This window comes from Zalophus californianus, chromosome 13 (genome assembly GCF_009762305.2).
Source record: "Zalophus californianus isolate mZalCal1 chromosome 13, mZalCal1.pri.v2, whole genome shotgun sequence".
Classification (NCBI taxonomy): Eukaryota; Metazoa; Chordata; class Mammalia; order Carnivora; family Otariidae; genus Zalophus; species Zalophus californianus.
This window is the reverse complement of record NC_045607.1, coordinates 36,739,900-36,763,616: the sequence shown is the minus strand read 5'-3', so window position 1 is coordinate 36,763,616 and position 23,717 is coordinate 36,739,900. Positions and strand designations below refer to the sequence as shown.

The 23,717-nt window shown below is 50.1% G+C and overlaps 2 protein-coding genes across 11 annotated transcripts; both read right to left on the bottom strand.

Moving 5' to 3' along the window:
• Positions 1–1,912: 1,912 nt before the first annotated feature.
• Positions 1,913–5,263, bottom strand: STOML2 (stomatin like 2). Of its 3 annotated transcripts, none has more exons than XM_027615559.1 (10): positions 5,120–5,263; positions 4,741–4,878; positions 4,183–4,282; positions 3,986–4,044; positions 3,792–3,893; positions 3,508–3,642; positions 3,208–3,352; positions 3,009–3,088; positions 2,620–2,748; positions 1,913–2,193 (listed from the first exon to the last, which is right to left on the bottom strand). In XM_027615559.1, exons 1-10 carry the CDS (start codon positions 5,162–5,164, stop codon positions 2,056–2,058), a joined length of 1,071 nt encoding a protein of 356 aa, XP_027471360.1. In that variant the 5' UTR covers positions 5,165–5,263; the 3' UTR covers positions 1,913–2,055. The 3 variants fall into 3 exon arrangements, with proteins under 3 accessions (XP_027471360.1, XP_027471359.1, XP_027471361.1); XM_027615558.1 differs by having other exon boundaries at positions 4,183–4,346; positions 4,715–4,878; positions 5,120–5,260; XM_027615560.1 differs by lacking the exon at positions 2,620–2,748 and having other exon boundaries at positions 4,183–4,346; positions 4,715–4,878; positions 5,120–5,260.
• Positions 5,264–6,423: 1,160 nt separating this feature from the next.
• FAM214B (family with sequence similarity 214 member B) lies at positions 6,424–18,723 on the bottom strand. Of its 8 annotated transcripts, none has more exons than XM_027614572.2 (9): positions 18,623–18,723; positions 10,422–10,565; positions 9,192–10,161; positions 8,973–9,031; positions 8,678–8,783; positions 8,394–8,552; positions 8,111–8,179; positions 7,852–8,027; positions 6,424–7,711 (listed from the first exon to the last, which is right to left on the bottom strand). In XM_027614572.2, exons 3-9 carry the CDS (start codon positions 10,083–10,085, stop codon positions 7,558–7,560), a joined length of 1,617 nt encoding a protein of 538 aa, XP_027470373.1. In that variant the 5' UTR covers positions 10,086–10,161; positions 10,422–10,565; positions 18,623–18,723; the 3' UTR covers positions 6,424–7,557. The 8 variants fall into 8 exon arrangements, with proteins under 8 accessions (XP_027470373.1, XP_027470372.1, XP_027470378.1 ...); XM_027614571.2 differs by lacking the exon at positions 18,623–18,723 and adding an exon at positions 18,167–18,304; XM_027614577.2 differs by lacking the exon at positions 18,623–18,723 and adding an exon at positions 18,193–18,255.
• Positions 18,724–23,717: the final 4,994 nt, after the last annotated feature.

Sequence of the window (23,717 nt, the reverse complement as noted above, 5' to 3'; positions counted from 1 at the left end):
AACTCTGTTCCATCTACTGTGGCTCTTTCGCTCTTCCAGTTATAATGGCCTCAAAGGCCATCGCATTTAGAATCTCCAGTCAGCTTTACTCCCAGGTGCCCAAATGGGTCTTCCCCTCATCTCCATATCTAAGATCAAATGTAACATCCAGAGGCTTCCTGGAATGCTCTACTTAATGTTACAGATTACAGCCTCCTCCCCAATTCCCCACCTCCCTCCTTTCTTTGATTTCTTCTATAGCACAGCTCACCAGCATGAGAAATACTAAACATCTTATTAATCATTTGTCCCTTCCAAATAGAACTTAAAACTCATTGAGGGGTACCTGACTGGCTCAGTGGGTAGCATGTATGACTTGCTCTTGCAGTTTTAAGTTTGAGCCCCAAGTTAGGTGTAGACAGTACTTAAAAATAAAATCTTAAAAAAAAGAAGAAAAATAAAACCTTAAAAGGAAAAAAACTTAAACTCATTGAGCAGGGAATTTAGTTCTTCATTATTATATCCTTAGTGCCTGGCATGTATTTGGGGTTCAATAGTTATCAAATGAATACATGAATACATTCTAATTCAGACATATGTTGAAAAATGTCATCCCTCCACCTCCATCCTGATGGCTCCTTACTTCATGAAGTTCAGTCCTCATCACCCCCTCCAGGACTGTTGAGGCCGCCTTCTTACTATCCTTCAGTTTCCCATCTCTCCTTCAAATACCCTGTCCCCATTGCAACAGAACAGATGTATCTAAAACACTAAAGTGACTACCTTAATCTTCCTAAAAGCATTCCTGGGAAGGGGAAGAAAAAACAACAAACCCTTCATGGATCCCTCCTTACCCTAAGGCTAGAGTCCACATTCTTCAGTACTCTCTCTCCCTGTGCGGTGGACCTCTTACACACCCTAAATATATCCCAGATAGCCCACCCTTCAGCCTTAGCAAACTGAATGTTCCAACTTCTCTGGAACTGTGGGCCTTTGCATATTCTAGTCCCAAACCCTATCCTGGTGAAGACATTAATTTTTCCAGCCTGAGCTCAATGGCCTTGTTGCCCACAAGCTGACATGTACTTCCCTCCAGGATCCCTCAATCAGAACTTTCTTCTATCCTAGCACTTAGCACTTTGTATCTGTTTCCTTGTCTGACTTCCCTGCCCAACCTGAGTCTGTGAAAGCAGGAACCACCACTGGGTCTAAACTGCTTTTGTAACCTACATCTAGCACTGAGCTCGGCACATGGTAGACAGCATGACATTTTTGAAGGAATAAGTGTCTTCAGTCCCTGAAAACCCTTTAAGCATTCAGCAGTACTTACCCTGCCAGGGTAGTACTATTTCCCACAAAAAATCCCCCCAGGGGTGTCTGCTGGATGGCTCAGGCGACTTTTTTTTTGAAGATTTTATTTATTTGAGAGAGAGCACGAGCAGAGAGAGCAGCAGAGGGAGAGGGAGAAGCAGGCTCCCCGCTGAGCTCGGAGCCCAATGCAGTACTCAATCCCAGGACCCCAGGATCATGAACTGAACCGAAGGCAGATGCTTAAAAGACTGAGCCACCCAGGTGCCCCAAGCAGTTGACTTTTTATCTTGGGGTTGTGAGCTCAAGTCCCACATTGGGCATGAAGCTTACTTAAAATAAAACCAATCCCCTCAAGCACCTGCTCAAATTCACATCCCCATAGTTAGCAGGAGGGAGAACTACACTCCCCAGCTGGCAGGTCAGTAGACCTGTGGCTTAATCCTTCCACCCTATCCCAAAGCTTCTCCTGAAGACAAAAAGGATTTTATTTACACGAGGTTCATTCATTCTTACTGGTGGAGGAATCAGCTTCCCAGACCTGAGAGGACTGGAGGATGGAAGTGGATATCCAAGGAAAACACTGGTGACTTTCCTAACTTCATTCCCCAATCAAAGAGGACAGTTTCTGGTTTGCCACTGGCAAGTTTATTACACGATTAAAGTTCAAATAAAAAAATAATAACAAAATCTTGGCAAGGAAGCTAGAGCCAGAGTCTGGGAGTACTGTTTCCCTGTCCCCAGCCTCCCTGGCCAAGCCCCGCTCCATTAACTCAGTTTGACGCGATCAAATTCCTCATCAAGACTTGCATCTGTGCCCTGGACATCTCTGCTGCTCCCACTGGAAACTGAGTCCTGGGCCCCTGGCACTGGGGCTTTGGTGAGGGCCCCATACACACCCATGGCCTAAGAAAAGGGACAGAGAGTGAGCCATGAGGACACATGGCAGAAGGCACAGCCCAACCCACCAATGACTAAAAAGAAAGTGGGGCTGGATCCAATAAGGTTGTTTTCCTTTCTCTCTTTCTCTCTCAAGACTCAAACTTTAGAGTTGATTCTAGGAATCTTATAAACTATCAGAACAGGGTCACCCTCAGAATACCGGTATAGATATCTGCCAAAAAAAGAGACATCTCAAGAGCTCCCCTATCTCCTGGGGTAAGGTGGGGGAGTGTCTCATTCTTAGAGATTTATTCTCTACAGAGACTAACAGGAGGTCTAGGTCTCAGGGTACTTGGAAGGCCTCTATGGTGTGTAAGTTGTGATGGTGGTGATGGGGGGGGTCAGTTTCTAGCATTGATGTTCTGTGCTGGGTCCTCAGGGCACTCTAACCTGAGCCACCATACTACTGACATCGCCGGGGTTGGAGGGCAGCAGGATAGTGTTGGAGTCCTTGGCCAGTTTGGAGAACGCACTGACATACTGCTCGGCCACTGTCAGTGAAGCTGCTGCATCTCCATTCTGTGGCCACAGAAGGGATAAAAACACATATCATAGATTTGGAGAAGGAGGTGGGGGCAGAGGGTAGGTGGAGGGGAGGGGAATAAAAAGAAGTCAGATTCCTGGAAAGAGGATCAGATCACAATGCAGATCACAATACAAGAGATCGTGTAATCTGGCTCAATGGAACCCACAAAAGCAGGAACTTCTCCCAAGGGTAGATGAGAAAACCTCTTCCACTGTCAATTCCTGTTCCTGACTCCCACCCAGAGGCCTCTTACATGTTGTGTCAGAGCTGCAGCCAGGATCCGAATAGCTTCTGCCTTAGCCTTGGCCTTGGCCAGAACTGCACTGGCCTCTCCTGGAAGAAAAGAGACAAAGCTTTACTCATGAGGTCAGGGTACCTCAAAGCTCCTGTCACAGCACTAACCCTCACAGGTCCATGCCCTGCTCCTCCCTCAGCCTCCACCCTCTGCGGACCTGCAGCTTGATTTATTTGTTCAGCCTTTTCCGCCTCGGAGGCCAGGATCTGTGCCTGCTTCTTCCCCTCTGCCACGTTGATGGCTGACTCTCGGGTCCCCTCAGACTCTAAAACTGTGGCCCGTTTCCGCCTCTCTGCCTCCACCTAGAAAAGCCCCCAACAAGCCCCATCAACAAGAAGCCAGAGTAAACTCTTACACAGACCTGCAATTGTACCCATCATGATAGGGAAGGGAGTCCAGGTCCCCATGAGACTGGAGCATCCTGAAGTTCTCTTCCCCATCCCTCCCTGGCCCCCACCTGCATCTGCATGGACTCTTTCACCCGGGGTGGCACATGGATATCCTTGATCTCATAACGGAGGCAGCGAATGCCCCAGCAATCAGCAGCCTGATTGATGGCATCCACAATGCTAGCATTCAGGGACTCCCGCTCCTGGAAAAAAAGAGGTATAAATTCCATGGCTTCAATCCACTTATCAAGGGTCTAAGCTGAGAAGTGCCTCTGACTGATCTTGACCCCCAGAAAGGACTGAGGGCAAGATATGTGTCTTCCAATACTAACTCTGGCTCAGATCCCCTTACCCGGAAGACTTTGTCCAGAGAGAGTTTGCCAAGCTCTGATCTCATGGTCGTCTGAGCCAGCTGTGTGACAGCATACTCAGGGTCCTCCACACCGTAGCTTGCCTGAAAAGGGCATGGATAGTGTTAAGAAGCTTGAGTGCAGGATTTTAGTGAGAAAAGCAACTCAGAAGCTGAATAAAGCAGGTAGCAGATACCTTGTAAGGGTCCATGATTCGTAGATAAAGGACTCCATCAATTTGCAGAGTTACATTGTCTACAGGTACAGGAATGGGAGAGCAAAGGAGGAAAATCAGGCCTCCAATTTCCAATCAACTCTTTCTCCTGAGCTCTGGATCTCCTGCAACCACATCCTAATGGTCTCAGGGCACCCGTGTCACCCTGCACCCCTCACCAAGAGTCACAGCCGACTGCTCAGGCACGTTGATGACAATTTCCTTGAGACTCTGCACATATCGGATCCGGTCTAACACTGGGATGAGGATGTTCAAGCCCTGGGAAGAGGAGTCATGGGTCCTCAGAAGAATGAGGGTTGTAGGGTTGGGATCCAAGCTAGGCCTGGAGTGGGTATGGAATCAACATATGGAACATTCCAAGTAAGGTAGAAAACTGGGGGTGTCAATGGTAGGGAAGCCCGAGAGGATAGGAATACAAGGCTGCACATCTGAATGGCGGGAGAGTCAAGGGAATGGGAGCCAGCAGAGTAGCAGACAGGCGAAGCTGAGAGTGGATAGGGGAGATACCCAAGAACGGAGCCTGTGGGATGCCAGAGTGAACAGAAAAAGATGGTAACGTGGGTATGAAGTTCAGCAGCCTGGGGCCTGCTAGGTCTGGCTAGGGGAGTTAGAAGCCAAAGGTGGGGGCAGGCTTGAAGGAGATCCCACCCCATTCGCCCATGTCATAAGGGAATTCGGCATCAGGCTGGCCTTGAGTGGGCAGAAGAGGTTCTCACAGGCTCCAGGATCCGATGGAATCGGCCCATTCGCTCCACCACCCAGGCCTCCTGCTGCGGCACAAACAGTACCACGGTGTTTCGGGGCAATCCAGAGGAGTCGCGACGCGGAGCACGGCCAGAAGCCTGTACGGAGCCCTAAAGAGAAGACAAGGATTAGCTGAGACCCCAGCCGGCGGGGCACCCCACCCCTCTCGGCGCCTGTCCAGGGGGCATCTCCCTAAACCGCGACCCTGAAGGGTCTTCGGAGACGGAACTCACGTGAGTACCATGACCTCTGACCCCAGTTCCCTCACCAAACTTGGAATTCCGCTTCTTCCCAGGTAAGGACCCAGGTGATCTCTGGCCTGACCCTTGGAGAAGGAGCCCCCGCACTCACCCTCAGCAAAAGGGCCCCAGTCCCCCGAGCCGCGCGCGCCAGCATTTCCCACGGCGGAAGGACCTCCGGAACCAACGAGACGGGGAGCAGAGAAGTCGCTCTAGAAGCCGGGACCCGAGCCTTTCCTCCTGCATTTCCACTCCCCCAGACGTACTTCCGGTCGTCTATCCCCCGCCTCCAACCTCAGCCAATCAGCGTTACCTGTCTGAAGCGTTTATCAAATTGTTTCCTTGGATATGTAGACTGGCTAGAGAAGGCCCGAAGCTGGAACTCGTTCTCGTTGACCAAGCCCAAGATCCCGGACATGGTGACCATAGAGCCTACTTTCCACGTGCAGCTGGCCCAGAAACACCTCCCACCGAGTTCTTTATCTCCACCCGAGACTCAGTTTACCCTTCTGAGCATATAAACGCCCCTGTCACCATAGCGACCAGGGGATTGGAGCTCTTTGCCACGGTTGCCATAGTGATATTGTCAGGTAGTCCTGCTGTGTTCTACCCAGCCCTCCCACTAGGGACTGACCCCATTCCTGTTGCCATGGTGACTGCGCCTAACAATGCCTAGTGATTGGACTGAGATTTCCCCTTCTCCTCTTTTCCCAAAGCACCATAGCTTTTTCTACCTCTTTTGACCTCCTCCCAGTCTATGAGGCCTAGTCCCCTTGCGTAGAGTCTAGCACACAGCCCATACGTTCAGGCTTCTCTGGATCATGTCATTCTGCACACATCCCTAATGCTCTGGCACATCTTTTGAGGACTGCATAATCACTCTTTTTACATTTCAGGGCACTTAAGTTCAAGAGGGGCTAAAATCAATAACAATAAAAACTAGTATAGGAATTCAGGTCTACAGGAGTGCCTGGGTGGCTCAGTCGGTTGGGCATCTGCCTTCGGCTCAGGTCATGATCCCAGGATCCTGGGATCGAGCCCCACATTGGGATCCCTGCTCCGCGGGAAGCCTGCTTCTCCCTCTCCCACTCCCCCTGCTTGTGTTCCCTCTCTCGCTGTGTCTTTCTCTGTCAAATGAATAAATAGAATCCTTAAAAAAAAAAAAATTAAAAAAAAAAAGGAATTCAGGTCTACATTCAGAGAGCTCAGCTTTTGTGGCTGAAACTTCCCCACCACCCCACCCCATTTATCTGAAAAGACCAAGACCAGCTCCTAAGACTCATTAGGGCCTTGCCTAAGACTTCATGGCCTTAGGCCTCAGGCCTCCTCTTTGGGAGAATGGGCAGAGTCTGAGCTCCAGTTAGGCCCTCCAACCCCATTCCCATACACTCCCCAACAGAAAAAGTAGGGTTTAGCTCAAGTTTCCAAACAAGAATTTATTCTTTCTTCTGTTTTTTTTTTTTTTTTCTTGAAAAAAAGTACCAGGTACAATTTTTTCTTTTTTTCTTTTTGTTCAAGTTTCAAGCAATTGCTTGTTCCCCTCAGCCCAGCCCCAGGAGTTAGCGCTAAGGCTGGGTCAGAGTCTGGTGTGGGGAGTGGGGTAGTTGGGAATCACATGACTGAGTGTGAGGGGTGCCCCTCACCCCAGCTGAGGTAGGTGGGTCAGAGTCTGGCCAGGTGAGAGGAGGCACCCCAGTCCTTGGCCCTGACTCTGTCCCTGAACACCTTCCTCAGTCAGGACCCCAAAGCAAGGAGACACAGGCAGGAGGACAACTGGAATCTGGAGACTTAGATGAAGGGTGATTAAGCTGTGTGTGTGCGCATGCATTCAAGCTCTCTCTCACACACATCACACAAATACAACCTTGTATGTGTGCACGTGTGTGCACATACACACACACACACACAAACACACACACACAAAGTTGGCTTTCAGAGAAGGGTCAGAGGGTAGGGGAAGTGAAAGGTATAGGGAAGGACAGGGGAAGCTGAGTCTTTGGCTAGTTGACTCAGTCCTTCTGGGATAACCTTTCTGCCCTCAGCTGAGGAAAAACAGTTCTTCCCCAACCCCCACATCAGCTTCTTCAACTCCTGAGCTTGGAGCAGTATCTGAGAGTGGGAATGGAGGAGGGGCAATGCCAATTATCAGGTTTGGGAGGTTACCAAGGCAATCCAATTTGAATAAATTATAAATTAAAAATAAATAAAATAATAAGTGGCCCCTGCCCAGGACAGGGAGGCAACGCTGGCATAACTTGCCTGGGAACTTGGGACAACCTCAGGGTAGCTCCGGTGTCTCCCTACTACCTAAGCTGGCCTGGGAAATCCAAGGGGGTGGGGAGGCACGTGGAGTACCCAGAGTAGAGCAGAGTGTGGTAAGGATCAGAAGCTTTAAACACCCAAATAATCAATTTGGGCATGAGCATGGTGAGGGCTTTAATTCAAGCCTGAAGGGTCTTTTGCCACCTTTCCACGTATTTGCTCTGTCCAGGATGGAGCAGGATGGGCTGGTACTTGGCCCTGGCCCACATGGGTTCAGGGCACTGACAATCAGGGCAAAGGTGAATAACGTGGATTGTGAGGGGACTCAGTCACTGCCTGAAGTTCGTAGGGGAGCCCTGTGTCCAGTTCCAGGCTCCGGCGGGAAAAAAGCAGGCGGATGTCTCCATGCAGGCTTAAGCGGCCTGAGCGGGAGCTCCGGAACCTGGGGGAGGACAAGGTGATCAAAGAAAGAATCCAGATAGTAGAGAAGCCAGGAGAGATCCAATTCAGGGAAGAGATAACCTGGGGTGGGGAAAATCCTTTCCCTGGATCTTCCCAACCGCCCCTAGGCCCTGTCCTTACCTGAGGTGCAGCAAGTAGCAGAGGAGGCGGCAGGCGGGGCTCGCATTTCCCTCCTCACCCACAGGCACCAAAAAGAGGCGATGGCGCAGGAAGGTCATATGGGCAGCAGGCATGTCCGAGAAGTCAAAAGTCACGAGAAACATCTTCACCACAGTCTGGTTGGGGTTAAATAAGGTCTGGGGGCAGGACAGAACAAAGTTGGTAGGGTCTACGGGCTGTCTTCCTCTCCTACTCCCACTCCCCCTCAGGGAAAACTTACCACTTGGATGGTGCCCACCTTGGGCACACTGTAACCCTTCCTCCCCAGGGGGTTCAGGTCCACGACACCCTAGGAAGGCCATGGAGCCATCAGCTAAGGTAGGGTCTTTGAATACTCAACCATCTCCATAATCTTTCACTCTGGGCCTGGCCCTTGCCCCACAAAAGAGTTCATCCACCTGGCCCTGAACCCTCTCCTTAGGTGAGAACACCTAAAGAACCCCTCCTGCCACCAACCCCTCACCCTCCTCACAAGCTAACTTAGAGTTGAGGTCAGGTCATACCAGGAAGGGGGCCGGGGCATTTTGCTCAGAAACATCAAAGAAGGTGACAGTGACAGGCAGCGTGACATGCTGGGGGCAGTAGGATCCACTAGCTCCAATCTCTGCCGTGAAGCCCTCAATGTGGCCAGATGGTGCAAAGCGTCCTCGCAGCAATGATTCCTGGGGTGGAGATAGGGAAAGCATGTTATGAGACAGACGCCAGCTGTTTTCCTTACCCATCCAAGCCACATTCCACCACCTCACTTCCCCCAAAGCCCCCAATCACAGAATCCAAGGGGAACTACCTCAAAGTTGCCCAGCAGGGTACGGCTGACGGCAGGGGTAGGAACAGGGGAGGCACTGGGGGGGCTCAGCAGGCCTGGCCCCTTCCGGAGGCTTCGAAGGGAGCTCCTGGTAGGGAGGGGACACACAGTGTGTTGGCTTAAAGCATTCTGGTATGCGTACTCACGTCCTTGGGCTCACCCTTTGCCACTATCTAGGACTCCTGCCCTGGGGTCCCCTACTCTGGGGCTGGAAAAAGGATTACAGACTTTTGCCCCATTTGCAGGGACAGAGCAGAGGGAGAAGCTGATCACTCACAGCTTCAGGCGACGGGCACCTTTCAGCCTCCGCCCCATGGGACTGCAGTCTGTTGGGTCCTATGGAGAGGAAAGATTACAAAAAGATATTGGGTGGAGGCCAAGTATGTTTGCGAGCAGGAGCTCATTACCAGCTCTCATAGAAACATCCCCCCCAGGCCTTCACCTTTTTCCACACACATATCTACTTAAGAATAGACCATCTCCTTTCCTGGCTTACCAGCACAGGCTCCTTGGGCCCAGGCAGCAGATGGCTCCAGAAGGGTGTGGCTTTGGCATCAGAACTGTTGGCAGCAGGAGTGTGGCCCAGGGTTCCCCGGCGCCTCCGAGGGGCTGGCCCCTCATCCTCAGAGCTGACATCCAGGGCTTCTCCAGCAGGAAGCAGCCTTCGCTTGGTGGGGCAGGGGCCTGGAGGTCCAGGGCCAGGGGGTGTGTGCTCGGGACTATGCCCATTGGCAGTGCCAGGGGACTCCCTAGGCCAAGGGCTGCCCCCGTTGCCCACCCCAGCCACTGGGCTCTTAGCCCCTATTTGTGCAAGACTGTGCAAATCAGTGTCAAATGTGTGCAGCTGGCCCAGAGGGGCTGGCCCTGGGGACTCCCCCAGGGACCCCTGTCCCCTTGGATCTGGGGAAGCCCAGTCTCTGGTGTGCAAACTATTGCAGGAAGCATTTGATGGGGGGTAGGGGGTACTCTGGGCCCCTGAAGTCCAAGGTGAGGTGGAGCTACCTCCCTGTTCCACAACACAGAGGCCATGATGGCAGAAATGCTGGCTGGTCACACCCAGTCCCAGCCCCAGTCCCTCTGGGCCTAGTAGCCTCACAGTAGATGGTTCTTCAGGGGGTAGTCCCTCTCTGGCCCCCAGCCCAGGGCCTCTCTTCACCTCCCTGGGAACTTCAGTGGGTGGGGCCGGCCGTTTCAGGGCCCTATGAGGCTCAGAGGCACCAGCTGGAGGGGAAAAGATGGATACCTGGTAGACCCTGGGGGATGTTGCCCCCCCTGCTGGGCTGTAGCCCATGAGCAGGCCACCCTGGAGGGCCCCCTGCCTGACTGCAGGCTGCGAAGGGCCAGCCTCTGGTTCTGAGGATGGAGACGGCTCCGCCTGCACGTGGCGCATGAAGCCCCGCCTTGGGTCAGGGGGGCCCCCCCCCACAGCCTTTATGCTGGGCCTGGGCTGGGGGGTCTGGGGACATCTGTGCAAGAGAAGAGAAGAAAAGGTGGTCAGAGGTATCAATGAGACTTCTCCCTTCCACCTGAGTTTCAGATCCTCCCCCAGCCTGAAGAGGTGACCTTGTAGGGTTCGTGGGGGTAAAGGTGTCCAAATCCCCAAAAAGATTAATGGAGTATTAATCCCATTAATAATATAGACCAGTCCGAGAACTTCTAAGTGGGTAACACGTTTAGCTCAGGTTTCTTACTGGACCTGCTTCCCCTCCCTTTCCCTAGCACTCACCCCGATGAAGAGGCCTTAAGCCTAGCTGTGTGTTCCCTCTTCCTGACTGATGCCTTACTCTCCTAGCTTGCAGTCTGGTCCATTCCCGCTGCACTGGCAAGGTGACTGCCACCATTCCGTGCAGCTCCTGGGCTCAGCCGGACCCTGAGGAAAGAAGAACAGAGATAAGCCAGGATCCCTGGAGCCAGTGGTAACGCTCCTCTCCAAATGTGGGCTACCAGAGTACCCTCCAGGATATCCTTCTCCCATATGAAAAGCTCTTCAGAAACAGAAGGTGCAGTCTTGGGATCCAGAGCCCAGCGGGCAGAGCAGGGCTACCTAAGAGTCAGAGAGAGGCAGGTCTCGGTTCAATGGAATAAGGATGTCAGAAGTAAGTTGTGGCAGGATGACCATTTATCAGGGCCACCAGCAAAGAGGCTTCTGCCCTGAACATGAGAGGGGATGCAATACCCCAGGTTCTAAGAGATCATGCCACCTAAGAGTTGGTCAGGGAAAGAATTCAGCCCTCCTAGTCAGGGCCACCGAGTTGTATAACTCCTTCCCATAAGTCTATCTCCAAAGGGATAGTGCTACCCCAAAGCCCTAAGGGCAGAGGTCTTGCAGAAACTCACACCCCATGAGCACTCCTCAGAGGTACAAACCTCAGGTCAGCTCAAAGGTGGCCCTTTGGACTTAAACTCCCAATTGCCCCCAGCAGTCTATCCCTTTAACAGGAGGCAACATTCTACCTCTCCCACTCCCCCTGCTTGTGTTCCCTCTCTTGCTGTGTCTCTCTCGGTCAAATAAATAAATAAAATCTTAAAAAAGGCGGGGGGGCACCTGGGTGGCTCAGTCGTTGAGCGTCTGCCTTCGGCTCAGGTCATGATCCCTGGGTCCTGGGATCGAGCCCCGCATCGGGCTCCCTGCTCAGCAGGAAGCCTGCTTCTCCCTCTCCTACTCCCCCTGCTTGTGTTCCCTCTTTTGCTGTGTCTCCCTCTGTCAAATAAATAAATAAAATCTTTAAAAAAAAAACAAAAACAGGAGGCAACAAATCTAATCAAAAACAAGTGGAGGGGGAGTGGAGGAGGCACTGCCAGAAGGCACTTTCCAGGACCTACCCTCCCCCTAGGCCCTGCAAACTAGAGATAAGGCAGGGGCAGTCAGGCAGCTGGAAGCAACTAGGACTACCTCTCCTCTTCGTCACAACACATTTAACACTCAAAAACCCAAACCACTGTTTTTCTGCCAGGGGACAAGATGGTCTTTACTGACTAATTTACCCCCAGGAACCCATACTGGGTGAGGGGAATGTCCAAATTAAAGGTCATCTTCCTTTATGAAAGGAAATACTGCCTTCGGGATCAAGCTTGTCCTGTGCTGCCTGCCATCCACAATGTCTTTTCCCCTTCAAAGAATGTCCCCTGTATGCCTACCTAAGCCCTGTCCTTACTCCTTGCCTAGCCCAAATGCCATTCCCTCCAGAAAGCCTACTCTGGCCACCCTAAACCATAAATCTCTCTCTCTCCTCTGAGACTCCACCTAAGGCAATGTCACTATCTACTGTAACCCAGTGACAGTTTTGCTTGCTCTTGTAGGTAAGAAATCTCCTAGACAGGAGTGCCTGGGTGGCCCAGTCAGTTAAGCGTCTTACTCTTGGTTTCGGCTCAGGTCGTGATCTCAGTGTCATGAGATGGAGCCCCGTGCTGTGTGGAGTCTGCTTGAGATTCTCTCTCCCTCTCCCTCTACCCCTCCCACTTGGGCTCTCTTGATCTCTAAAATAAATAAATAAATGTTAAAAAAAAAATCTCTTAGACACATCACGGGGTTCTTGAGGATAGGTCTGTGCTCTGCTCCTCCACCAAACTCCAAGTATAGGGATTAAGCACATAGTGGGGCTCAAAAAAAGAATGGAAGCCCTAGAGATCTCAGCATCAGTCCTGGCACTGCAGAGAAAAATTCCCAGAATGAGAGAAACAGAGAGATTACTTGTATAGAGAGAGTCAGCAACAACAGAGGTGAAGTGGGAGGCAGGGAGAAAGGGAGAGAGTTGTACCCAGAGACTGAAAAGCTTTCCTACACCAAATTCCCATCAATGTACCCAAAACTACCCTATTTCACCACATTCTCATTGGAAGTGAGACTCCTAAGAAAATTCTGGTTCCCTGTGGTGGGTGGGGTATCTGGAAAGGGCAGAACTCCAATGATAGCATTGTCAGAGGTACAACATGTATTCATCTGTACCTCTCCTTTCCTCTACCCAAGCCATACAGGTTCAGAAAGGGCCTTTTGCTTAGCACTCCAGCCCCTGGTCACCCAAGATGGCCTCTTGAATCCTTGCCCTGGGGAAGCCAGGTGATGACATGATGCCCTACCTGACCCCAGCATGCCTGGCATCTGCTCATTATCCCAAGCCCTCTCAGTTCCTGCTTTGTCAATGAGAAGCTCTAAGACTCACTTCCCTGCTACCCAGCCTGTCGGGCTCTAGACCATGGCTTCAAGCTGACTCATGGGGCAGGACTGTGGAAGAGGGGGGCAGGGTAGGCCAAACTCACTCTGTGCAGGGGGTGGGCAGCAGCTGGCGTTAAACAGCTGTGCCAGGCTGTGGCTGGCAAGGACTACAGTTCCCAACATGCCCAGGGAGCAAGGCCAGCAAAAACAACAAGTCCCAGAATACCATGGGTTCTGTACCTCAGACACCTGCTAGGCCTGGGAGGTGGGGTAGGTGGGTGTTGGTATAGGTACAAGCTCCCAGGCTCACTCTTCCCTTCCCTTCAGTATTAAAGATATCCATTTCTACACTGATGAAGGAGGGTGACAGGAAGGAAAATTCCTCTCCATGTGCTTTCTACCCTCATCCTGTTCAGAGAGAACTGCCAGCTGCTCTGCATTTTGTCCCTATACATGTCCACACAAGCTAGGGGGGCTATTCCCATAGACCACCACTGTGAGTACGAAGGTCAACCCTCTGCTCTCTCACCAACCCCTTGACCGCTGGCCTAAAACCCTCTACCTTCAGTGGAGAGGGAGCAGATGTCAGGACCTCCTCCAAACGGAGCCTGGCAGACTCACCCCTTCTCCTAGACTCCTTGTTCTGGACGATTCCCCCACCCCCTGCTTGGTCTCCCAGGTCCATTCTTACCCCTCTCCTCCCCAGAGCCTGGGACAGGCCCCATTCCCTACTGGAGCTTCGGAAATTTGTTCTTTCCCCCTAGCACACACTCACCCCGCTCTTAAACTGGCTCCGCCGCGGCGGCCGCTGCTCCGGGCCCTTCCGTCCCGTCCCGGTCCCTCCCCTCGAATCCCGGGTCCTCCCCGCCACGGGCCCCCAACCCAGACAAAGGGTGGCTCAGGCAGAGCCCTGCTTTGCTAGGCTGTTCTCTGTTCAGCTTCGTGTGCAACACTAGCGGGCTCTGGAGCCCGCAGCCCCCCAGCCACTGCCGCACCCCTCCCCGCGACTGTCCCTCCCCGTGGCCGCCCCGGCTCCGCGCTGCCGACTCCGCTGCCCCTCTGACTCACAGGCCATTTCCTACCAGCTGATGGGGCCGCCCGCCCCGCCCAATGCCCCAACACCCCCGCCGCAGCGAACGCGGCCGCCACGCCCCCCTGAGACCACGCCCTCCATGGGCAGCGATCATGCTGATTGGCCCATAGGAGTCCAGCCTCTCCACGACCTCAAGTGTGAGCCACGCCCCCTCCAGGAGACGCACGCCCATTGGTCCACAAGGGGGCAGGCCTACCTGGGACCACCCCGCCCATCTTCTTAACCCCTCATCTGCCGGAATCCAAAGGAGCTCCCTGCCCTGCCATTTAACCCTTTCAAAGGCTTAGGCCTCCCACTTCTCACCTCCACCCTTCCTCTTCCGAGGGTGTTTAATAGGACGCCCTAGGGCTTTCATAGGCACAGTTCGACAATCTCCAAAGTCAGGCTGCTCTTCCCACACCAAACCCCAAATAAACCCCACTCCCATCTCTCCCTTCCTTGCAAGAGAGCTTCAGAGACCAGAGAACTGTTGAAGTCTAGAAAGCTTCCTTCATGCCAGAGCAGATGAAATAGTCCAGCAGTGGGACCTTATCTCCTTCCATTGAGAAATGGTATTCTTCCTTTTCTTACTCTATATTGATATTCTTTTGCCTTTATTAGAGCGGCCCCAAGGACTCCTGAGATGGGGATACATTTTAATTCAGGGACCTACACACCCTTTTTTGTGTCTCTGAAATACCATTCTGAGATTAGGCTGCTTCATCCCTTCTACCAGTGCTCTCTCTTCATAGGAGACAGACCACCCAGGGGAAGTGGGATAGGAAGGCTTCTGCCATTAGTGGGGAGATGTGCCCAACTCTTGCGATGGAGCTCACTCCCATGACTCACATCTCTCTCGAAACTCCCCACCCTCTCCCTGAGTCACTCGATTCCAGGCTCAGGCCAGAATCAGCCAAATTAAGTGGCAGCAGAATCGTCATTCTTAAATCTTGTCCTCTTATTCTTTAAATGGCCAGGATGTAAACCCCTGCAAGGATGGGGCATTAAAAGATACTTTTTAGAGGGGCTACTTTAGGGGCAAGCTAAGAAAATACGTAGCCCTGACTAACTTTCCCTCTGCACTTGTTGACAAGTCAGTTTCCAAACTTAAGAAGCTTTTTCTGTCAGTCTTCCACAGAAGCAAGCAAACACCGGAGTCAAAAGAGGGAAGACTCAGGGCACCAGCCTGGCTCAGTCAGCGGAGTGCACGACTCTTGATCTTGGGGTTGTGCGTTCAAACCCCATGTTGAGTGTAGGGATTACTTAAAAATAAAATCTTAAAACAACAACAACAACAAAAAACAAAGAGGGAAGACTCAAACTGATGCCTGGAGAACTGGCATCAGCCAGGGTAGGCTCCCTGGTTGTGTCTCCAGAAGAGGGGGAGTCCATTCTTTCATAGTTCAGAGCCCACAGAAGGCCCAAGGTCCTTGTTCCTACCTTGCCTGTGCTGTAGGCCCCAAGGGCCCTGAGATTGTCAGTGGACAGTAAAAAAAAAAAAAAAGGCTCCCCTCCCCCTACTTCCTCCTTGTGCCCTAGACTTAGGAAGAAAACCTAAGTAACCCTTCCCCTAGGCTCCCTTCTCCTCACCTCAGACCAGGAGAAAAAACCCTGAAAAAGAACCCAGTTGCCATGGACTGACTTCTTCATTGGTTCCCTAATGGTAAGGAACAGGATTCAGGAAATTTTCAAAATCCTGAACAAAATGGCAAAGTACCAAAGTAAGAACCTACTTGCCTTAGTGAAAGCTTGTTGGGAAGACAAAAAGACACAGAACACTATAGGAAATTAATAGTCCCTTGGTGACACCACAGAACAGGCATTAAGTTCTGTTTTACTGCCATTAGCATAGGCCCAGGTCTTAGTTACTTGCAAAGGTCAGGCGGGCAATAGTTCAGTAGGAAGGATCAAAGATGTTCTAGGCCTCCGTGTGCCCTAGAAAAGCAGCATGGTACAATCAGGAGGCCTTACCTAGCTGCCCCAAACTCTTACCCTGCTTTATTTTTTTCATAGCAGTTATCACCACCTGGCCTCTCTCTGCCACACACACACAAACACACACACACACACACACACACACACACACACACACACACATTTCTTTCTCCCCCTATTAGAATGGAAGCTCTTTGAGTGCAGCAATATTGTTTTGTTCACGCTAGTATTCCCAGAATCAACATCAGTGCCTGGCACATAATATGCACTCAATAAACATTGGCTGAAAGAAATGATGAGCCCTGGGCTGAGTGAACAGCAATCTGAAGACCTGGGTCCTAATTCCTGCTATTTCACTGTGAGTGAGACCTAGAGAAAGTCAAAATCTCTTTGGCTGTAAATTTTCAACTCTATAAGATGAGGGGTTTGGCTGTAAATTTTCAACTCTGTAACGTGCCCCCCACCTCCTGTTTGCCCAAGCGCATAGATGATGGCCACTGAGGGCCTCTGCAACTCTGGCCTTATATTGCTATGATTCTAATAGCTATTGTTCGCTCAAATCCATTTTCAGAGGATGGACCCAAATGTCTGAATGCCCTCCCACTTGTATTGAAGCAGAGAGGCTATATATTCCAGACTCAGCTCAGCAAATTGATGCCCTTTCTCTTCACGCCCCACCCGCTCACACAAATGCCTCAGTCCTGAGGAAGCTGGAGTGTTTGCCCTAGGCCCGCCTCTGTGAGAGACAGTCTGGGAAGCTGTGTTGCCATAGCAATCAGCTCCTCCTCAAAAGGCTTCAGCCAGCCCTCCCTTACCCCACCCTACCCCACCGCTTTGTCTGGCCCCAGCACCCCCTCCCTCCCCAGCCAGTCACAGCTAGAAGAAGGTTGGCTAGGGGCCCCTTTCAGTAACATTGTCACACTCATCCAGCCACTGTGTGGAAGGCAGGACTTTTTCACCCTCCCAACTAGCCCAGGGGCAAATAGAACTTTGGCACTACATCAAGTCCCCTCAGGGAACCTAAGGAGCTCTCTGGAGGACCAGGCCCTAGTCTCCGTTCTGACCATCAGCTTCCAAGCCAGGAGAGTGGGAGCCATTCTCTTCCTCTTCCAGCTGAGGCTGGAGCCTCATAACCTTTCTGGAGTTCAGCCTGCCATAGTAGCCCATCTTTCAAAACATACATCAAAGACTCAGTAATTTTCACCCTTCCCACAGAAGCCCATTTTTTAGGGTCCTAGGATTCCCCACCCCAAAGAAGGAAAAGGGTGGGGAAAATAAGTTTGTAGCAAGTGGTAAAAAAGTAGTGGCCAGTCACTTGTGGGGGCTATTGGGAGAGATCTTGGTAGGAGTGGGGTGAGGTCTGGGCCTTGCTGCTGGTAACTAGGGTCTGTGGCCATTGAGCACAAAGTTCCGGGCAGGGCACAGCTCCTAAACGGGCAAGTCCCAGGCCAGGCCCCAGGGCGAGGAAGGAAGTGGGAAATGAGCACACCCAGAGCATAGGGCAGGGCAAAGTGGGGGAGGGGGAAGACAGGGACCAAGGCAGGCTTCTGGGAGGAACAGGAACTAGAATGAGGGTTAACAGGAACACCAGCTGGGGGGACAAACTCCAGTCTCAGCCAGACAGATCCAAAGCTGACTGAGGAGTCAGTCACAGAAGACCTAGTAGCAAGTGGGGCCTGATCCACCCTAAGAGTGATCAGGCCTGAAGGTGCTATTAAGAGCCAAGGAGCCAGAAGCACTACAGACTGGCTTCTTTACCCCACCAATTTCATCATGCCATTCCTAGAACACAGTACACAAGCCTTTTCCTGAGTCTCTACAAAGCCCCAAGACTTTCTCAAAGGACTAGGGGTTCTTCCCCCCTCAATTGGGGCCTACAACCCCTTCCCCTCAAACAGTGCCCATAACCCCCTCCCTTCTTTTTGTACACAGTCCCTCTGTCCTTCCGTCTCTCCCACACTCTGGACCACCAGCTCTCCATCATACAGCACCTGCTTCCCCCTGAGCAACTTTAGATCCCCTCCCCCTCAAGTACAGCCAGCCTCCAACCCTCCACATCAGACAGCGACCTAGCCCCCTCACACTGTACCTTTAACCTCCGCAAAGCACTCCTGTCTCTCCCCCACAAGGGCCCCTGAAAAATGCACCTGCTTACCCGCACACTGAGCCCCCAAGTCCTCCCCCAACTCTGTCTTCCTCCCCCCCACAGCAGTCCTCAGGTTCTCTCCTTCTCTAACGTGCCCCCCACCTCCTGTTTGCCCAAGCGCATCCCCATCCTTGTCCCCTCTTCCACGCGCACCCCACCCCACACCTGTAGTTCCGTGAGTCCCGTTGCACCTGAGGAGGTAGTGGGTTGGGGCAGTTACAGAGAAGCCCTAGCAGCAGCCTCGGCCTGCAAACCTCACCCCTTCTGTCCGAGCCCCGCCCCCGCAACGCCCAGGCCCACCCCCTCCCTTGTCCCACCTCCCACCTTCTTGGGGCTCGTCCCCTTTCCTAGTTTCTTTAATTCCTTTGGCTCCTCCCCTGTAACACAGGCCCCGCCCCATATGGCTCCGCCCCTTCTCGTCTTCTTTGCGTCTCCCCAGGAACATCCGCTTGTCCCTAGACCCTTCCCCGATCCCCGCCCTCTACTGGTCTCTCCGCCTTTCGCTGGGACCCGCCCCTCGGATTCCAGCCTGGCAGAACCCAGGCCAGGCCCTCTTGCACCGCGAGCCCCGGTAGGTCTCAGAGACTCTCCTAACCCCCGCCCCTTCTCCGCTCGCCTCACCCGGGCGCTAGCGCTCCAGCCCGGATCCGCTGGCTCTGATTGGCGGCGGTGGCCCCAATGGATGGCGGAGGAGACAAAGTGCTGGCTGCAGGTCGCCTGAGGTCCCACCCCGGCCACGTGCGGCTTCTGTGATGACAGGTCTAGAGGGCGGGGCCTTGGCCCGCAGGGTGCGGGCCTAGGCTGACCCCATCCGGCTGGGGGTGGGGGAGCCGGAGCTGGATTCAAAGCGCTAGCCTGAGGGCACCGAGCCTGACTGGGGCTCTCCCGGGTTTTCGCCTTAGTGTGAGCTGTCTGCGGAGCTTGGGCCTTTTTCTGGGGACGTCTGGGTTAGCGCGCGCATTTGCCTTAATGGGGGAAGTCTGTGAGTTTTGCAAGGTAGTGCAAGGAGTCTCGGGGGTCTGTGAAGATGGGGAGAATCTGGTTGGTGGGGTTTCAAGTCTGTGAGGTTGAGCAAATGTCTGCAGGCTACGCTGTGCGGGAGAATCTGAGTTCTGGGAGATGGGCAGTAACAGCCAGATCTGTACCGGTGGAAGGTGGGTCAGCAAGGAATTCTGTGAATTTTAGGAGCCTAAGTGTTAATACGAAGTTAGAAGAGAGAAGTAGGGCCTTTGCTTTGTACAAGTGTCAAGTGAACTATGTGACAGTTACATATGTTCTGTAATTTAATTAGAGCTTGAGTCTTCTCTCCAATTTACACTTGCCCTACTAGTTCCCGAGATATAGCGGGGCCCGGGGCGGGGGCGGGGGGGGGGAGTCCACGCTTACCAGCTACCTGTAGATGGCAGCACAGGACCCTTGCAGAACTGAAGGGCCCTGAGCCCAGGGCCTATCGGGCCTCTCTATAGAGCTGGCCGTATAGATAGCGGGTCAAACCTGAAAAGTTCTCTGAAAGTCGCAGATTCTTTAGGTTTCTGGGACTTCTCTCTGAGTAGTTAATTTAAGCTGGTTTACTGAATACCAATTGTATGCAAAGAAAAAAAGTTTTTTTCTTTATCCTCAAGGAACTTGTTTAGGTCGTCATACAAATACCTAGATAATTCTACAGACAGTAAAGTTGGAAGGGTTTTGGGTAGTCGAAAAAGCATAGGGTTTGTAGTCATTTGTGTTGGCCTCTGAACTTTGGGTATTAGGTATTTACTACCTGTATGAATTTGGCTAAATTACTTGACTTAAAAAAAAATAAAGTTAATTGATTTTAGAACAATTTTAGATTTATAGAAAATTAATGAAGGCAATTCAGAGTTCCCATATACCCCACCCAATTTCCCTTCTTATTAACATTTATTTTTTTTAACGATTTTATTTATTTATTTGAGAGAGAGAGAATGAGAGATAGAGAGCACAAGAGGGAAGAGGGTCAGAGGGAGAAGCAGACTCCCTGCCGAGCAGGGAGCCTGATGTGGGACTCGATTCCGGGATTCCAGGATCATGACCTGAGCTGAAGGCAGTCGCTTAACCGACTGAGCCACCCAGGCGCCCTCTTATTAACATTTAAATTAGCATGGTTCATCTGTTATAATTAATTAACTAATATTGATACATTATCATTAATTAAAGTCCATACATTATTCAAATTTCCTTAGTTTTTCCTTATGCTCTTTTTCTGTTCCAGGATCCCATCCAGGATAGCAAATTACATTTAGTTGTCATGTCTCCTTAAACTTCACTTGGCTGTGACATTTTCTCAGACCCCCTTGTTTTTGATGACCTTGATGGTTTTATTATCAGATATTTTATAGAATGTCTTTCAGTGGGATTTGTCTGATGTGTTTCTCATGATTAGCCTGAGGTTATGGGTTCCAGGAAGGAAGACTCCTGAGTTAAAGTGCCAGTTTCACCTGACTGCTGCCCCATCCAAAGCCCCTGACCAGTAGGAAGTAGCTACCATTGCTCTTCACCCTTTTTCCCTAACAGCAGGTAGGGTTACCTCTTCAGAGGAGGGAATGATGAAGGATAGTTGGAAGGCAGGCAAGCAGAAACAAGGCCACCCTGCCCCCCACCCTAAGAGGAAACTGTCCTTAAAAGGATTTTACACAATCCTGGAAGGAGCCCTCCACCCTTTCCCATGTGATAGGTAGGTGACAAAAACCTGATTGGATGACAGGTGCAAGGAGGGTTAATCAGATTAAAACAGCCCGTAAGAACCCCTAGATTTAGAAACTCCAGTGGCAAACCCCTGGGGTCCCTTCCCTCCTCAGGAGCTTTGTACTATAACCTGGCTATCACTCAATAAATCTTGCTTTGCTGCCCACCAAAAAAAAAAGGGGGGGGCCAAAAACAAAGAATCATGGATCACCACATCAAAAACTAGTGATGTATGGTGACTAACATAAAAAAGTTAAAAAAAAAGTGCCAGTTTTATCACATCATATCAATCTATGTGTGTATGTAGTATGTTTATATACACAATATTGGCATTATACTGTTTATTCATATTACAGGTTTTTATTTTAAATCAATGGTTCTTAAACATTCTCTGAGTATTCTACAAGATTTAAAAAAATTTCTTTATGCCGGACCCCTGGATGGTTCAGTTGGTAGAGCATGTGACTCTTGATCTCAGGGTTGGGAATTGGAGCCCAACACTGGGTGTAGAGCTTACATTAAAAAAATAATAAAATTGGGTGCCTGGGTGGCTCAGTTGGTTAAGTGACTGCCTTCGGCTCAGGTCATGATCCTGGAGTCCCTGGATCGAGTCCCGCATCAGGCTTCCTGCTCAGCAGGGAGTCTGCTTCTCCCTCTGACCCTCCCCCCCTCATGCTCTCTCTCTCTCTATCTCATTCTCTCTCTCAAATAAATAAATAAATCTTTAAAAATAATAATAATAATAAAATTAAAGAAAATAAATAAAGAAGATTTCTTTTTTTTTAAAGATTTTATTTATTTATTTGAGAGAGAGAGAATGAGAGATAGAGAGCACGAGAGGGAAGAGGGTCAGAGGGAGAAGCAGACTCCCCGCTGAGCAGGGAGCCCTATGTGGGACTCGATCTCGGGACTCCAGGATCATGACCTGAGCCGAAGGCAGTCGCTTAACCAACTGAGCCACCCAGGTGCCCAATAAAGAAGATTTCTTTATGAAATACTTTAAGCACAGAGAAAGTTATAAAGAATACTATGACAAACATCCACATTCTTCTCACACAGCTTTTTTTTTTTAAGATTTTATTTATTTATTCGAGAGAAAGAGAATGAAAGATAGAGAGCACGAGAGGGAAGAGGGTCAGAGGAAGAAGCAGACTCTCCGCCAAACAGGGAGCCCAATGTGGGACTCGATCCCGGGACTCCAGGATCATGGCCTGAGCTGAAGGCAGTCGCCCAACCAACTGAGCCACCCAGGCGTCTCTTTCTCACACAGCTTTATCAAATCTTAATATTTTACATTTGCTTCAAATTCTCTCTTAAAGAAATTAATATTTCAGATAAGTTGAGCTTTTATATACTCCTTCTTGATCTCATTCCATTCTCTGGCTTGCTCCTCATTTTCTCTCCCCAGAAGTAACCACTATTCCAAACAGGTATTTATTTTTCCTCTACATTTTTAAAAATAAATTTGACTGATGTACATGTATTTCTATTGGATATATACTTAGAAGTAGAACTGCTGAGTAATAGGGCATGTATATGTTCAGCTTCAGTAGATATTGCCAATATTTTTTTCCAAAGAGATTGTAACAGTTCACATTCCCACAATACATAAGAAGTCTAGTTTCTCCACTTTCTTGCCAACTCTTGATGTTCTAGTCTTTTTAATTTCAGCTATTCTAGTATATATGCAGTGGTATCTCACTGTGGCCTTAGTTTGCATTTCCCTGATATCTAGTAAATTTGGACAACTCTTTATATGTCTATTGGTTATCTTTTGTGATTTGGCTGGTCAAGTCCTTGGCCTATTTTTCTATTTGGTTGTCTTTTTTCTATTTGTAGGAGCTCTTTGTATATTCTGGATATGATTCTTTTGTTAGAGAAATCTATTACAATTACCTTTTCCCACTCTGTAGCTTGCTTTTTTTATTTTCTAAGTGGTGTTTTTCAATGGACAGTTCTTTTTTTTAAATATTTTAAAAGATTTTATTTATTTATTTGACAGAGAGAGACACAGCAAGAGAGAGAACACATGCAGGGAGAGTGGGAGAGGGAGAAGCAGGGAGAAGCTTCCCGCTGAGCAGGGAGCCTGATGCAGGGCTCAATCCCAGGACCCTGGGATCATGACCTGAGCCGAAGGCAGACGCCCAACGACTGAGCCACCCAGGCGCCCCTGAACAGAAGTTCTTAACTTTAATATAATCCAATTTATTTCATTGTTTGTGGATAATGCATTTTATGCCTGTTTAAGAAGTTTTTGCCTAGCAGTGCTTCCAGCCCACGGATCCTGTACCTGTGCTTTAATAAAACCACCTTAAAAAAAAAAAAAGAAGTCTTTGCCTATCTCAAGGTAATGAATATATTCTCTTATGTCATTGTCTAGAAGCTTTATTATTTTACCTTTTATAAGTCATCTGCAATAGATTTTGTATATGGTGTGAGGTAGGAGTCAAGATTCATTTTTTTTCCCATATGGTTATGGAATTGATCCAGCACTTTATGTTGAAAACATTGTCAAAGTACAATTTCTAAAAAGTTAAAAGCAAGATTCTTATAAGAATACAGAAAGAAAATATGACAGATTCATTTAACTCATTATTGAGGGAATAAGGAGGATGGTAAAGCATGTTCAATGGGCATTCAAGGAAGTTAGGTATTGTATTGGAGTTGTGGTGGGGGGTGATATGTTTATATATATATATGCATATATGTGCAAATATATGTGTATGTATATATACATGTGTTTATATATGTGCATATATATGCATACACACACACATAGATAGGGATAGAGATAGAGAAATTTTATTAAGTGGGAATTGGCTCACAGGATTATGGAGGCTAACAAGTCCCAAGATCTTTAGTTGGCAAACTGGAGACCCAGAAGAGGTGATGGTATAGTTCCAGTGCCAGTCCAAAGGCCTGAGAAAAAGCTGACAACGTGGCTCCAGTCTGAAAGCCAGCAGTCTCAAGACCCAGGAAGAGCTGATGTTTCAGTTTGAGTCTAAAGGCA